Source organism: Poecilia latipinna, unplaced genomic scaffold (assembly GCF_001443285.1).
Source record: "Poecilia latipinna isolate Pla-1442-1.1 unplaced genomic scaffold, P_latipinna-1.0 Scaffold233, whole genome shotgun sequence".
Lineage (NCBI taxonomy): Eukaryota > Metazoa > Chordata > Actinopteri > Cyprinodontiformes > Poeciliidae > Poecilia > Poecilia latipinna.
In genome coordinates this window covers 50,127-66,794 of record NW_015112849.1, presented here as the reverse complement: position 1 = coordinate 66,794, position 16,668 = coordinate 50,127, and the positions used below count along the sequence as shown (strand labels likewise).

At 36.9% G+C, this 16,668-nt stretch overlaps 3 protein-coding genes across 3 annotated transcripts; 2 read left to right on the top strand and 1 right to left on the bottom strand.

Annotated features, from left to right (window-relative positions):
• The first annotated feature begins 2,458 nt into the window (after window positions 1–2,458).
• Window positions 2,459–4,859, top strand: LOC106947289 (L-amino-acid oxidase-like). The gene is made up of 6 exons (XM_015032184.1): window positions 2,459–2,668; window positions 2,820–2,932; window positions 3,023–3,224; window positions 3,409–3,477; window positions 3,768–3,904; window positions 4,064–4,859. Exons 1-6 carry the CDS (start codon window positions 2,459–2,461, stop codon window positions 4,857–4,859), a joined length of 1,527 nt encoding a protein of 508 aa, XP_014887670.1.
• A 1,294-nt stretch (window positions 4,860–6,153) lies between these two features.
• LOC106947292 (butyrophilin subfamily 2 member A1-like) lies at window positions 6,154–9,218 on the bottom strand. Its single transcript, XM_015032189.1, has 6 exons — window positions 9,004–9,218; window positions 8,590–8,678; window positions 8,104–8,445; window positions 6,984–7,271; window positions 6,797–6,916; window positions 6,154–6,728 (listed from the first exon to the last, which is right to left on the bottom strand). The coding sequence occupies exons 2-6, from the start codon at window positions 8,675–8,677 to the stop codon at window positions 6,247–6,249; spliced, it is 1,320 nt and encodes a 439-aa protein (XP_014887675.1). The 5' UTR covers window position 8,678; window positions 9,004–9,218; the 3' UTR covers window positions 6,154–6,246.
• A 1,314-nt stretch (window positions 9,219–10,532) lies between these two features.
• LOC106947287 (low affinity immunoglobulin gamma Fc region receptor III-like) lies at window positions 10,533–16,655 on the top strand. The gene is made up of 8 exons (XM_015032181.1): window positions 10,533–10,551; window positions 10,618–10,680; window positions 10,873–11,133; window positions 11,341–11,598; window positions 11,674–11,703; window positions 14,415–14,552; window positions 15,426–15,482; window positions 16,024–16,655. Exons 1-8 carry the CDS (start codon window positions 10,533–10,535, stop codon window positions 16,065–16,067), a joined length of 870 nt encoding a protein of 289 aa, XP_014887667.1. The 3' UTR covers window positions 16,068–16,655.
• Window positions 16,656–16,668: the final 13 nt, after the last annotated feature.

Sequence of the window (16,668 nt, the reverse complement as noted above, 5' to 3'; positions counted from 1 at the left end):
TTGATGTGTTTTTTCTCCTCCCTCTTAAAGGGCCAGAGCCAAAACTTGACTCAACAACCGATGATCAGAAAAGTTCTGGGCATTAAACTATCGTGGTTCCCAAGCTGTTTTTGCAGCAGTGCTCAGCCTCACTTGTACAAACCAAAGATTTCCAAATCATCCAATAATCAAACATCAAATAAAAATAATTAGCTTTATTCATTTAGCATATTTTCTTTTAAATAAGCCATTGCTAGATTCATTTTTATCTCTTGGTCTGCAGGGTTTCTGCAGTGTCTCTAAAACAACATGAAGAAGAGACGGTGGGGCGTTTGACTTTATCCTTTTTCCAAGTCTGTGCAAAAATAAAAAGTGCAATTAAAAGGTTGATGTTTCTTGGAGTTCTTTGGATGAACTTTTATATTTGTTAAAAGAAAAAAAGTCTTAATAAATAAATAAATAACTTCCAGTGATGGATTTTGCTAGAGGACATCATAACCTCACATTAGTTTGCAGCTTTGTGAAATGGACCAATTAGCCGTTGAAAAGCCACCTCATCCAAGCACAAAGCTTTGTTTTTTTTAAATTGGTGTGTTTTCATTAACCCTCCCACAGAGGCGGGGTCATTTAGACCCCACAAGTTTTTTACTCTGTGCGCAGTCCAGCTGGGTCGTACTGACCCTGTGTGTGCTCTAATAAGGAGAGAGGCGGTTCAATACTGGGAGTTTGAAAACTGTAACAATGAATTGCTGCTAATTTAAAAATAAAGTGCAGGTGTGAGGTTAGAGCAGCGTTCAACTCACACTGTTTAGAAAAATAATAAAAAAACAGAGAGTTTCTAATTTATGGTATAAAATACCAGCAGCTGTTGTCAGAATTTCACCAAAATAAATGCTGTAAAATTTTGGCAATCACAGCTGCCAGTATTTTACTGTAAATAAAACACTTTTTTAATTAATTAATTAATTTTTTTACAGTTCAGGCAAAGGGAGACAGAGACAGCATACAGGAGGAGGAAGGAGGAAACTAAAATCCCTCCAACTTGAATAAAACTTCAAGCTAAAATCTTATTTAATTCCTAAACACAGGAAATAAATAATAAACATAAAATAACTAAGAACAGAAGGATCCAATGCTGAGCTAATCAAAGCAAAGATAATAAACTCAGGCAATAAATAAATAAAACTATCAATCCAGAAAGAATAAACAAATAAAACAACTTAAGATTCTGACAGGAACTTTTCCTTTTTATTTTCCAGATTTGTCTCTAAAGCTAAAGACAGATGCAGTAATTGTGAATGTCTGCATATGAATTCACTGATAAAATTTAAAGACTCTTTTTCATTTTTCCAACTCTTGAAACATTTGCAGCTCCATGAGTCGGTGAGTCTCAGTGAACTGACACTCCGAAGTCTCATGGCTCTCAAAACCTGAATGTTTCTGAGGAAATGACTGAATGTTGGCAGGTTTTCTAGTTCAAGTCTAGAACAGTTATAAACTGCAGAAATGGAAATAAACATTTAGTTAGACAAGAGTGAAAATATTAGTCAAAAATATGAATTAATAATTCAAATAATTGTTTATTATAAAAATGCTAAGCTAAATAAACAAAACAAAGAGCTTTCCAGGGAATCTTACTGCAGTGACGGTTCTTTGTTTTCTCAGTAAAAGTCAGCAGAGATTCCAGGGAAAGAAACGCCTTTGTTCCAACTCATTATAATAAACAAGACAACTTATTTTCACCAACGTTGCAGCATTTAAAGGGACAGACGCCTCTGCAGGTAACACAAAGAGGTAACAGCTCCAAGGTAAGAACTGATTCATGAATTACAGTTAATCAGGAATGTTATGTTGAAAATGTAATATCAAAAATCATTATTTTGTGCTGTTTTCTCAAATGAATTAAAGATAATAAAATAAGCAAAGTAAAAATATTGAACTATTGTCTTTCAATTTTAAATCTTCGCTTTATTGCATGCAGTAAAAGTTTTCAGTTGAGATGAATCAGCTGTAAATGGAGAAATAAATTCACATATGATGTGATACAGTTAAAATTAATCACAATTTACAAATTAAAATGTACCAGAAAATAACTCAAAACCAGTTGATTGACAAGTTTTATGTGTTTATATTATTTCAGAGAAGATAAAAAAATGGATCCACCACTTGTAAAAACATCTCTATGTGAGTATTTGCTTGGTATTTATTGTTATTTTTTGATCTCAGGTTTCATGCATTTAATGTTTCTAAAAACTAAAATGTGAATTTTTTAGTGGATCTCTGGAAAGACGATTCAAACCTTTCAACATGAGCTTCTATTTGCATCTGATTTTATTTTTCTTTCTAGAAAAGGCTGTAGGTTTTATTACCTATTATATTGATGAAGTATTATCTAATCATCAGTGATCTGTACGACACATTTTACAGTTTTAATTTCCTCTTTCTTCCCTGTTTTGTGTCACCAGTTGTCTTTGGCTTGATGCTGCTGCTGCTGCACCAAAGCTGTTCCTCTGCTGCCAGCCTGAAAGATAAACTGACCGACTGTTTGAAGGACAAAGACTACGATGAGCTGGTGCGCATAGCAGAACACGGCCTCCCAAAGACACAGAAACCTCACCATGTTGTTATTGTTGGAGCTGGGATGGCTGGCCTGACAGCAGGAAAACTCCTGCAGGATGCAGGACATGAGGTACAATTATAACATTTTGGACAAACTCAGTAACAACGAAGCTCCTGCTCTCTGGTGGATGTAATGTTTGTTTGATTTTAGACCCAATTTCTGCTTCTAGCACACAATGTTACTATAAATCTTTTTCTTTCTGTAATTTTTAATAAAAAAGGTCACCATCATAGAAGCTAACAATCGTGTTGGTGGACGAGTGGAAACGTTCAGGAATCACCAGGAGGGCTGGCACGCAGAAATCGGGGCCATGAGGATCCCAGGTTTCCATCAGTAAGTTTCACATCTGAACTTGACTGAGTTTTAAAACAACACATCTGAAACCATGAGCTGACATCGTTTCTAACAATTATCTCTCCATAGAATTGTCCGCACATTTGCTGACAATCTGGGGGTGAAGCGCAGGGATTTCATCATGGATGACAACAACACATACTACCTGGTCAACGGGGTGAAGAGAAGGAACTATGAGGTGAAAGAAAACCCCGACGTTCTGCAGTACAACGTGTACGAGAGCGAGAAGGGCAAGTCAGCCGAGGAGCTGCTGCAGCAGGCTTTGACTCCGGTGAGTGGGAAACAAAATAAGGGTGGAATGAAGACAAAGAATCACAGCTGGAGTTTGTTACTTTCTAAATGTTCTCAGGTACGGATGTGATTCTTAGACAGTCGTAACGGACGGGGAATGACTTTAAAAGTTAATAGTTTAAACATTTCTTCTGTTAAATAAATATTTATTTTGTTTTTTGTAGGTTAGGATGGAAGTTGAAAAATATGGCTGCAAGTGCGCACTGCAAAAATATGACCATTATTCTGTAAAGGTAAAGTACAACATGTTTTAATAATTGGCATAAAGCAACAGACAATGCTGCTGTGAAATATGAGTGACTCTTGTTTTTCTGCCTGAAGTGTTATGATGTCATGTAGGGAATAAATTACAGACAAAAACATGTTTTTCATGTGACATGTACCTGCATCAGTCATTTACAGCTACAAGGTTCTGGTGTAAAGCTTCATTTAAATAAGAACTGGAGGTAAAGGCTGATTTGCCTCTAGTTAAAGAATTAGAAGCACAAATCAAACTTCAGTTGTAAACATGTTTGTTTATCAGGAGTATCTGAAAGAAGTTGGACGTCTGAGCGACGGAGCCATCAGAATGATTGGAGACCTGCTGAACGAGCAGAGCCTGATGTACACGGCGCTGAGCGAGATGGTCTATGACCAGTCCGACGTCAACGACACGGTCAGGTGAGGCCAGGAAGAAGCTTTAAACACAGGAGAACTAGAACTGCAGCTCTGTCTGTAAACCTGTTGGATCTGAGATGAACTGACATTTAATATTACTGATGATGTGCTTGTAGCATGAATGCATGTAATAACAGCAGCTTATTTCTCCTACATGTGAAGGTACTTTGAGCTGACTGATGGCACTGATAGTCTCCCCAACGCCATCGCTCTCCCTCTCAATCAAGCCATTCATCTGAACTCTACGGTTCAGCGTATCATCCAATCAGAGGACGGAGTCATTGTCCAGTACCAGAGAAACCAGTCAGACGGTCCTACAAACGTCTCTGCTGACGCCGTCCTGGTCACAACCACGGCCAAGGCAGCTCTTTTCATGGAGTTCCTTCCGCCTCTTTCTGTACAAAAGATGGAGGCCCTGAGGACGGTCCACTACGACAGCGCCACCAGAATCACGCTGACGTTCAGCCAAAAGTTCTGGGAGAAGGACGGGATCAAAGGGGGTAAGAGCATCACAGACCGACCCTCTCGGTTCATCTACTACCAGAGCTACAGCTTCCCAAAGAATCACACCATCGGCGTCATCCTGGCCTCCTACACCTGGTCTGACGACTCGCTGCTCTTCCTCGGGGCCAGTGATGAGCAGCTGAAGGAGGTTCTTCTGAGAGATTTGTCTGAGATCCACGGTGAGATCGTCCGGGATCTCTGCACCGGCATCCTGGTGAAGAAGTGGAGCCTGGATCCTTACAGCCTGGGGGCCTTCGCTCTCTTCACTCCGTATCAGCACTTGGACTACGCCAACGAGCTGTTCAGGAGCGAAGGCCGGATTCACTTTGCTGGCGAACACGCCGCCTTCCCTCATGGCTGGATCGAAGCGTCGATGAAATCTGCAATCAGGGCCGCTGCGAATATTAACGCAGAGGCTCGATCTGGGAAAAACGAGGGCCGAGAAGAGCTCTAGTTTGGAGTGACATAATACTGAGCCTTTATTATTCTTTTTTAGGATGCTGTTTTGTTACTTAGATTAACTTTTCTCCATTACATAAATATGCAAAATGCATGTATTGGTTAACGTGTGTCATGTGCTTCAATTGATTTCTTTGGTTTAGTTTTTTCTGTTTGGGCTAATGGGATTTTTGTTTTCTTTGCTTAAATAAAAATATTGAAATAAAAAAGGTTTTATTGTGCAAAATGTGTTTTAGAACATATATTTCATTTAACATTTTTTCCAGTGCACAGTGATCGTAACCAGAGGTTATGGAAACAGGTGAGATGATTTCTGTTTTTCCATAAAGACGAGTCAGTCCTGATCTGAATTTGGTTTATGAAGCTTCTACAGTTTTGGGAGAAAAACAATCAGACATTTAAACAGAACATCAACAAAAACAATAGATTTTTATGTAAAATATACAGTTTCATAGTCCTCTGCCATGAAAGCATTTTAATCACTGTAATTGATTCTTTCTCCAATCTAATTAGTAAGTGTAAATAAACAATGACTGAAAAATATCTGGGGATTAATTTTAAGTTTGTGAGAATTTTTTTTTTCACGTTTTTAATGAAATGTGAAAAAAGGACATTTTAATAATTCATTGTGTAAAATGTTCCATCTTTTCTACTCTGGATCATTTAATTCCCAATAAATTTAAGATGAATCAGTTCTAATATGACACATTATGAACTTTAAAAGTAAACAGTATTTCACTGTATTTCATTTGCTGATCATCATCAATATGTAGTTATTGTCATAATCTGTGTGAGGATCTGAAAGTGTTTGATTTGATCTTTTAATGCATATTTCTTACATTCAGATCTACTTTACAATATTAAGTACAGATACTGGTAAAAACTAAACTTTCAACTATCAAACACTGTTGATTAAATTTCAAGGAGTTTCAACTTCCCCAAATTTAACCTTTTATTTCTGGTAATCCTGTTTATGATTTATTCTACATAAATTAAAATGAGGAAGGAGACAGTTACACTGTGTCAATTAATAATGCATGTTGAATTAAATGAAATAAAAAATGTTATGGATCCATTTATGGTTGGTTATGGCGCATCCGGATCATTTAAATCTAATGTGAAGAACCAAATAAATAATAATATTTCACTATATATTTTAAATGATGAGTGGTTTCTGCCATTGCTTTTACATATTAATTATGATAATCAGGCTGTGCTGAACATTCAGACTATGGTTAATCTGTAATCCATAAAAACATCAGTAAACAAAACAGAATCGATGTTGATAATGTATCAAATTTTAGTCACTAAGAATTATGACAACAAAATATTACAAAGTTTTTACAAAGTTTTGCTTTTCTTTTTCTGAACATGAATTACTTCTAAGTTTCCTTTTCATCAAGTTGTTTTTGTATTTTCTTTACATGGTTTTCTATCTCCTGTTTTCTCTCCTCCAGCTTGTTAATTTCATCATTTGTTCTTTTTATCAGTTTATCTGTGATAAATCCGACCTTTTGATGATCTTTCTTTCTCTGTACCAGTTTCTCTCGACTCTCTGTTATCATTCCCTTCAGTTTTAAATATCCTTGTGCTTTTTTTTCTATCATGTTCCCCGTCTGGTTTGTTACTTCATCATCAACAGCCTTAAACTTCTTCTCATCCTCCTCAATCATTTTATCTGCCTCCTCCATTTGATCAGTAAGTTGTTTTTTCTGCTCCTTCAGTTCCTCTAACATCTCTGTTAGTGATTTAATCTGCTGATCAATGATTTTCTGATCCTTGTTTCTTTTTTCTAGCTCCTCCTCCAGTCTTGCTGCTGGAATGAGCTTCATTTGCTCTTCACTGATTTTCTTTAACTTCTTTACTGTAGAAACAAGGTGAAGGTTATGATGAATGAAATTTTCTGAAATCTTCCTGATAGAAGACACTCACCCTTTTTGTTTTGTTTCTTCATCCAAATAATAAAAGCGACTCCAAGAACAACCATGACGACTAAAATGACATTGAAGCTGATAGAAACGGAGCAGCTGCTCTCATTGATGAAGAAATCATCTGAAACACGACCAAACAGAACCGTTAGTGAAATAACTAAAGTGTTTAAAGTGTTTTATTCTCCCACCTGGAACATGAATGTGTGTCTCTCTGCTCTGGTTGATGTCTCTCTGCTGGACTCTGCAGGTAAAGTTGTTGTTGTTTCTCTTCTCTACAGTCACTCTGCTGCTAACAGTGTAAACACCATCAGGATCTGTGCTTTTCTCTGCAGCTCCAGCAGACATGATGTTTCCGTCTCCGTCCAGCCAGAACATCTCAGGTTCTGGATACCAGCCTGCAGCGCTGCAGTCCAGCATCACTCCACTGCTGCTGACATCCAGTCCAGATAAACTGGCACCAGGTGAGGAGGCGGAGCCTGATGGTCAGAGAGCAGAGATTTCACATTATTTCCTTATATGCAGGATGACAGCTCATAGGAACATGTTTTAAAACCAATTTAATCTAGACTCTAGTTTTAACTCCAAATGTGGGAAAACAGAGTAATTATGCCTTATACTTTCTTAGCTCCTGTCTCTTTGGCCATGTTTAAAGGAATCTCTGAGTAATTTTAGCAAATATAATCCTTGTGTGAGCATATAATAATAAAAAAAAAAACTATAAATGCTGTAGGTACCACTTTCAGCCAGCAGGAGGCAGAATATAGACTAAAACACATTTTACATGTGTAAGTAAATTATTAACACCAGTTTAACAGAGTTAGTTATTTGAAGATCAATAAGACACAATATACACTAAATGTATGTTAACCTATTCTCACATATACACATTTCCTGTAAATACAGTTTTTTTAGTTTAATTGTAAAATAAATCTATATTTAAAAAGTGTTTATTTTCCTGAATCTGTTATTTTGTAATCCTTTCATTTTAGTCTTTAATACACCAAACTTTGAATGTAACTTTATATTTTGGCTGATTGCATCATTTAGAAATATTAAATTAGATTTACAATCAGTCACTCTGTACTTGAGTAAAATTTTTCCATATCGTTTTTTACTCAAGTAATTTCTTGGAAAGCTACTTTTTACTTAGAAAAAAAAATATTTTGAAGTAGTGCTACTCTTACTTTAGTACAACATAGAGCTAAAAACAGATGCTAAATGATCATAAAAGATCAGGACAATAATTATCACATCCTGGACCAAAAAACTAAGAAATAAAATAGAAAATACTGCTTTGTGTTTTCCTACCAACAAGCAGGTCGACTGAATCTGCTTTCATCTCTTTTGGGTTGTAGCATCTGAATCTCCCGTTGTCAGAGTGTTTTACTGCCGTCAGTCTCAGAGAAACGTCTCCGTCTTTCAGTCTGTCTGTGAACAGAGACGTTCTTCCCTTGTAGGCCGTGTTTTTTTCATTTACATTTTCACTCCCTTCAAACCACATGAACACAAATCTGGGGTTCAGGTCCAGTCTCCCCCATTCCAGCACCAACTCATCGGGGTTCACAGAACCTCCCAGGTGACACGGTAGAACCACGTCATCACCGAGCATCGCTGCAACGAGCCGAGGACGCTCCGTCTGCAGGGACTGACCTGGAAAGGAATGCAACACTTTGTCACTGCCTCCATCAGAGATTTTAATTATCAATGCTCTTAATTAATAAATATAAATTAATTCCATCTCTTTATTAACTTTTTCTCTCAGCAGCCAGAGCTGTTACCATGTTTGTTAGTTACCTTTGCAGCTGTCAACCAGGAGAATGAAGCCAAACATGAGTTCAGCAAAGAAAGGTTTTAAAGATAACCTTTGTGGTATGTGAGCCATCCTGAAGGCAAAAAGGTGACAGATAAAGAGGAAAAGACAGAAAAGTTTCATCATTACGAAGATTAAACTGTTTAACCCATTTATTTATTATGTAGAGTAAAACCGTTTCCAAGCCAAATCCTGTTTTTTCCTCCTGCTGCCATCATCTCACCGTATCAGACATTATGAATATATGACAGACTGAGTTATTGTGTAATCACTACTGATCACCAGGTCTACAAAAGATACATTTATTTGACTTTCCATGTGCTGCAAATTTTATATGAATTTAAAAATAAAACAAGTCTTAAATTGTAAAGAAATGACGTTAGAGAGAACAGACCTACCTTTTAGTGGCTCCTTTCTTCTCTGTCAACTCCGAGGGCCAAAGATCAGAACGAAGGGCCAATAAATTACAGGCGTGGTTTTGTTCTTATAAGAACAGTTTTACTTTTCATTTTAATCAGTTTCTAATCAAACCCCCTCAAACATTTTCTGTTGCAACACTGAATCTATTCAGCTGAAATGCTAATGCAGAAACGTTTTAATAGCTGATTTATAGTAACACAGAGAACAACATCCTGTTAGTTCTTCATGGATTGTTATGACCTCTGACCTCAGAAGTGGGTCAGCCTCTCCTCCTGCAGGTTTGAGCAGAAACTGACAGATGATTGGTTGCTGAGAGCTGTTGTTTCCTGCTGAAAGCCTATTGGTCCAGCTGTGGACACCAGACCAATCACAGCAGCTGGTTAGACTGATGGACAGTCTCTGTCCAATGAGTTCTCAGTAAGATTCTTCTCGCTCTGCTGTTGAAACTTGTTTGGACTTGTCAGTAGTTACATTTCACTCACTTCACCCAGAAAACTTTGATACATCTCGATTGGTTATTGGTTTGAGTTGCACATCCTGTCATAATTTTTCTGAGGTTTCTCATAATAAACCTTTTACCTCCTTTTTAACCAGACTATTTTTATGCTACATCCTCTCAACCTCTGGAATGAGAGCAAAGAGCCACAATCAGTGTCGCAGTCTTTTCATCCTGGAGAGGAAAAAGGAGCATCAGCTACTAGAGAAGCTGCTGTCGACTCTTCAGGCTGTGGATAGACACCAAGTGTTTAATTTATTTTTATTACTAATTGATGATGTGATTGTCTTTTATGTTGTAGTTCTCACTTGCACTGAGTGTTACAGCAAGACAAAGTGCAAGTGATGCAGTTAGAATCATGTTAGTGATGAGCACATGGTGGCGGTTCAGGGCTTTTCATGGCTTTAGGAAGCAGCTGCAGCAGAAGCAGCAGCAGAAGCTGCAGCAGCTGCAGCAGCAACAGCTCCGTGTTGCTCTCCTATCACAGATTTTCAAACATTTTATGCTGGGCAAACTTTCCACAGCTCAGGTGTCAATGATCACATTTTTTTCTCTCAGACAGGCACAGTTCACTTTGCACCACATAGCGTCTTATTTATTATTTATTCAGTAATATTTCTTTATTTTGAAAAACTAAATCAGATTTTGTTGTTGCTATTTTTTTAATTAAATGATTTTGCAGTAGAATTCACAATGTTTTACATTTTTTGTGTTTGAAAATTGCTTGTGGAACAACTAAATAGTCAAATGCTGTCTGCATGTTGCAGCTTTCAGTCAGAGACTGAATGAACAAATAGATCATCTAAAATAACTCATCAGTCTCAGGTGCATCAAACCTCCATCAGTCTTTGTTTTTAGTTTGTCAGTTTGTGTCTCTGCGTTTATTTCTAGATCTTCAACTTTAACCTGCAGCTTTATTCAGCCCCAGAAACAAAGCAGACAGGAAGAGGAAGTTCTGACCCGTATGACCCAGACGTCGGTGTCAGACAGTTCAGTCAGCATCAGGCGGTCATGGAGGTTTCATCTTTCTGTAAGTACCAGTTCATATCAACCAGCTGCCGGTCCGTTCTGATCCTGGATGTTTGTCTGTTTTCAGGGATCAACTTGTTTCTGCTGCTGATTTCACAACCTGAGCAGAGCTGGTCTGTTCACAGAACCGGTGAGAGTTAAACTGATCTTTGTTCTGATGTTTATGTAACGCAGACGTTTGATTTTAATCCCTAAAGGTGAACCTGATTTGATCATTTGAGTCGTTCTATGATCTGCAGACATGAAGACCTACAGCTCATTTATCCTATATTTATTTTATTTCCACTGATTCCTTTCCTTCTTCTCTTCTGCTCTGATTCAGGTTTTCCTCATGTTTTTCCAGAGAGGCTTCAGTTCTTTGAGTATGAGACAGTAACTGTACAATGTGAGCATTTAGACGGAGTTAATGACTGGAGAGTAAAGAGGAAATTCAATGAAAAAAGAGCAACAAACTCTTCAGACCCCTGCAGCTCAGCAGAACCTTCCTGCACTCTGGATCCGGCTTTAGAAATCCACAGCGGAGTATACTGGTGTGAAAATGATGAAGGAGAAAAGAGCAATTCTGTCAACATTTCTATTAGAGGTATGCATTAAAATTATGTTTTATAGGAAATAGTAGAAGTAGCAAAAGAACAGGAAATGTATCAAGAAAATTATTTTAAAACAAATTAAAAATTCAACTGTTAACTGCTTTAACCAACTGCTGCCAAAAAACCTTTGTGACACAAAGTCTCCTCTAAAAAATTTTTAAATTAAAAGATTTTTAAACATATTTCTATGTATTTCTTAGTTGGTTTGGTGATTTTGGGAACGCCGATCCAGACGGTAGCAGAAGGATCAGACGTGACGCTTCGATGTATTCACCAGCAAACTGAGCTGAGTCACATCAGAGATTTCTATAAAGATGGCCTCCATCTCATGACCTGCTACAGCAGCAACATGACCATCAGAAACGTCTCCAAGGCCGATGAAGGGAACTACAGGTGCAGCATCTCTGGAGCCGGAGAATCTCCTGAGAGCTGGTTGGCTGTTCACCAGACACTCACAGGTTGGTTGGCTTGTCTTGGTTCTTATTGTGTCATGTTGGTGATTTAAAGTTTAATATCTGAAATTTACTTTTCAGCACCGAGTGAAGCGAGTCCTCCCATAACAGGTGAGTTATTCTGTTTGTCTGCTTTTCTTTTGTTCTTTGTCTGTATCTGTTTGTCTACTAACATCTGAAATGTTTCTTTCAGGCCCGTCTGTAAAAAGTCCTCTGGTTCCTTTGCTTCGGTCCAAACCCTGTAAAACCTTCATTCTTCAGTCCACAGCAAAGTTTCTACTGGTGGCCTTGTTGTCTGCAGTGATCGCTCTGATTCACTACAAGAGAAAACGACGAACCAGTAAGATGCTTCACAATTAATCTTCTATGTACTGACGTTATTTAATGGACTATAACTTATAAAGTTACAGTAAGTCAGGACAGAGCCGCTTCCTTTTTACACCATGATGCTGTTATTGGACTCATGTAAAATGTTTCAAACCAATAATATCAAACCAATAATATCATCAACACAGTTTCTCAGTTACATGATATAAAGGACAAACAGACAAACCAGCCTAGAAAAGTCTGAATAAAGTAAATCTCCTCCTACCTAATANACATTGTGTATGAATATGCAACATTATTCTGATCACAGCACAAATCTAAGAACGTTTGTTTCCTTCTCTGTCTGTTATTAGCACACAGAAAATGTTTTAGCTTATCAAACCATCGATATCATTAACACAGTTTATCTCAGTTACATGATATAAAGGAAAAACAGACAAACCAGCCTAGAAAAGTCTGAATAAACTAAACCTCCTCCTACCTAATAATCACATTTAGAGAAACTGTACAGTTTAGACAGTTTAGACTTTTCTCAAGTCAAATCTTCCCGTCTCAAGCTGATGGCCAGACGACCTGCTTTAGGATTTTCTGGTTCCGTCTCAATCGTCTCTTTTTCTCCAGTCCGTCACTCAACCAGCACATTTACAGTCAGGTTGATGATTTTACTCCACATGCAAAACTCACCTCAAAAAAGTTTCTGCTTTTCAAGATATAATTTTGCAAAGATATTAAAGACCAAGTTATGTTAGAGGAAGGATGATTTTTTTTTATTTTACGATCTTTTATTCTGGTTTATGTCAAAGAAATGTAAAATATTTGGTGATTGGCAGAGATCAGGTTGGTTTAGATCGATGGTTTGACAAATAAATTCATTATTTGTTTTGCATTTGCTGCTGTTATGTTTTATGATGAAACAGTTTGATGCTTTCAGTTTGATAAAAAAAACAAAACATTTTAGGCCGACTATCTAAATTTGATCAAGATGCACTTAATATTTGAATATCTGAANCTTTCAGTCAGAGACTGAATGAACAAATAGATCATCTAAAATAACTCATCAGTCTCAGGTGCATCAAACCTCCATCAGTCTTTGTTTTTAGTTTGTCAGTTTGTGTCTCTGCGTTTATTTCTAGATGTTCGACTTTAACCTGCAGCTTTATTCAGCCCCAGAAACAAAGCAGACAGGAAGAGGAAGTTCTGACCCGTATGACCCAGACGTCGGTGTCAGACAGTTCAGTCAGCATCAGGCGTCGGCCATGGAGGTTTCATCTTTCTGTAAGTACAGTTCATATCAACCAGCTGCCGGTCCGTTCTGATCCTGGATGTTTGTCTGTTTTCAGGGATCAACTTGTTTCTGCTGCTGATTTCACAACCTGAGCAGAGCTGGTCTGTTCACAGAACCGGTGAGAATTAAACTGATCTTTGTTCTGATGTTTATTTAACACAGACGTTTGATTTTAATCCCTAAAGGTGAACGTAACTCGATCCTTTGAGTTGTTCTATGATCTGCAGAAATGAAGACCTCCAGCTCATTTATCTTATATTTCTTTTATTTCCACTCATTCCTTTCCTTCTTCTCTTCTGCTCTGATTCAGGTTTTCCTCATGTTTTTCCAGAGAGGCTTCAGTTCTTTGAGTATGAGACAGTAACTGTACAATGTGAGCATTTAGACGGAGTTAATGACTGGAGAGTAAAGAGGAAATTCAATGAAAAAAGAGCAACAAACTCTTCAGACCCCTGCAGCTCAGCAGAACCTTCCTGCACTCTGGATCCGGCTTTAGAAATCCACAGCGGAGTATACTGGTGTGAAAATGATGAAGGAGAAACGAGCAATTCTATTAACATTTCTATTACAGGTTTGTATTAAAATTAGTTTATAGACAATAGAAAAAACAGGAAAAGACTAAAATCTGTCAATGTGATTTAAAAAAATCAACACTTTAAAAATACCTTTAATCTTCATCTACAACAATCATGCAAAATATAAAATGTATTAAATGAAATCAGTAACATGTTTAATGAATGATGTGAACATTCATGTGTTTCTCAGCTGGTCTGGTGATCCTGGAGGTTCCGGTCCAACCCGTAGCTGAAGGATCAGACGTGACGCTTCCTTGTATCCACAAAGAAACTGAGCTGAGTTACATCAGAGATTTCTATAAAGATGGCCTCCATCTCATGACCTGCTACAGCAGCAACATGACCATCAGAAACGTCTCCAAGGCCGATGAAGGGAACTACAGGTGCAGCATCTCTGGAGCCGGAGAATCTCCTGAGAGCTGGTTGGCTGTTCACCAGACACTCACAGGTCGGTTGGCTTGTCTTGGTTCTTATTGTGTCATGTTGGTGTTTTAAAGTTTAATATCTGAAATTTACTATTCAGCACCGAGTGAAGAGAGTCCTCCCATAACAGGTGAGTTATTTTTTTTCTCTGCTTTTCTTTTGTTCTTTGTCTGTATCTGTTTGTCTACTAACATCTGAAATGTTTCTTTCAGGCCCGTCTGTAAAAAGTCCTCTGGTTCGGTCCAAACTCTGTAAAACCTTCATTCTTCAGTCCACAGCAAAGTTTCTACTGGTGGCCTTGTTGTCTGCAGTGATCGCTCTGATTCACTACAAGAGAAAACGACGAACCAGTAAGAACTTTATTTAATGGATTATTATTTACAAAGTCACAAGGGGTTGAAGTCAGGACAGCCCTGCTTCATTTTAACACCATGATGCTGTTATTGGACCCATATAAACTGCACATTGTGTATGAATATGCAACATTATTCTGATCACAGCACAAATCTAAGAACGTTTGTTTCCTTCTCTGTCTGTTATTAGCACACAGAAAATGTTTTAGCTTATCAAACCATCGATATCATTAACACAGTTTATCTCAGTTACATGATATAAAGGAAAAACAGACAAACCAGCCTAGAAAAGTCTGAATAAACTAAACCTCCTCCTACCTAATAATCACATTTAGAGAAACTGTACAGTTTAGACTTTTACAGGTCAAATCTTCCCGTCTCAAGCTGATGGCCAGACGATCTGCTTTAGTATTTTCTGGTTCCGTCTCAATCGTCTCTTTTTCTCCAGTCCGTCACTCAACCAGCACATTTACAGTCAGGTTGATGATTTTACTCCACATGCAAAACTCACCTCAAAAAAGTTTCTGCTTTTCAAGATATAATTTTGCAAAGATATTAAAGACCAAGTTATGTTAGAGGAAGGATGATTTGTTTTATTTTATGATCTTTTATCCTGCTTTATGTCAAATAAAAGTAAAATATTTGGTGATTGGCAGAGATCAGGTTGGTTTAGATCGATGGTTTGACAAATAAATTCATTATTTGTTTTGCATTTGCTGCTGTTATGTTTTATGATGAAACAGTTTGATAAAAAAAAAATATATTTTAGGCCAACTTAATTTGATCAAGATGCACTTAATATTTGAATATCTGAATAAAGACATTTTATTTTATTAACATAACTTTTTGTTTTTCCTTGTGAATCTTCAGGATTAAAATATTTTGTGTCTGGAAAACAAACAGGAGATTCTAAAGGAACCGAAACAGGTATTACTGTAAATTAACTATTTTAAAATGTACAACAATCATTATAGAAATTATACATTTTGTCTCAGAGGTAAATTATTAATGTCTGAAGAAATATGAAGCTTTCAGGAATGTGTCAAACTTTGATGCAGTAAAACATTTTATTGGTTTTACAGAAATTTATTGCATCATAAAGTATCTTTATGACAAACAGCTCGACTGGGTTTATCTTGTTTTTTTGAATTTCTTGCCATTTATTCAGCGTATGGATAAAATATTTAGTTAATATCTTTGAACCCCATAAACTGATTGATCTCATTGATTTAACATTTTGTTCAGTTTTATAATTATCTTTGTGTCTGTGAAGCTCAGAGGAGAATATTTTTACCTTCAGGTTAAACTATAAACCACAGGCTGCAGCTCGTTGGTCCTCAGTGTTTATTTAGAAAGTCGTGTTTAGACTACAGAAATAAATCTGCTGCTGCCGCCTGATGAGTTTAGTTTTCTTATTTTGAGAGGAAACAGATATGAAGATAATTTGAGCTTCATTTGTGTCTCACAGAGGCAGAGAGCAGCAGGCAGTCAGAGGAGGAAACGGAGATCTGATCCATGAAGACGAGTCGGTTCTGTGAAACTGAAATTCATTCAACTCAGTTTAATTTACTACCAGTAAAATAAACTGTGACTTTAATTAATGCCCGTTAATTAACTGGGATTACAGTTTAATTTACTGTGAGTAAATTAAACTGTGTTCACAGATACAACTTGTGGTCAAAAACATTAAATCCAAGGGAAAATAAAGTAAAAAACTGGAATATTATTACAATCTGCTACATCAATTCACTGTGGGAAATATTTGACTATTAATGTTTTTTATATTTGCTGATGTTTTTCCTGTACTAAAAGAGAAACTTATTTAGCTCAGTAAATCATTTGTTCTGGATTCATTTTAACCAAATTTTTCCCTGTTCAGCTGATATTTACATGTTAAATGCTCCTGGATGTGGATCTTTTCTGTTTCTTTAACAGATTTTTACAGATTTTATTGTTTGAAAACTGAATGACTTGAAATGAAACAAAGATAAAAAAAATTCTGACCTGTTTTTAAAAGATTGAACTGTCACTTTCACTTTTTAACTGATGTAGTTTATGACAAAGACACGTTTCAGTTTATTCATCATTTAATTTAATTTTCATGCATTTAAAT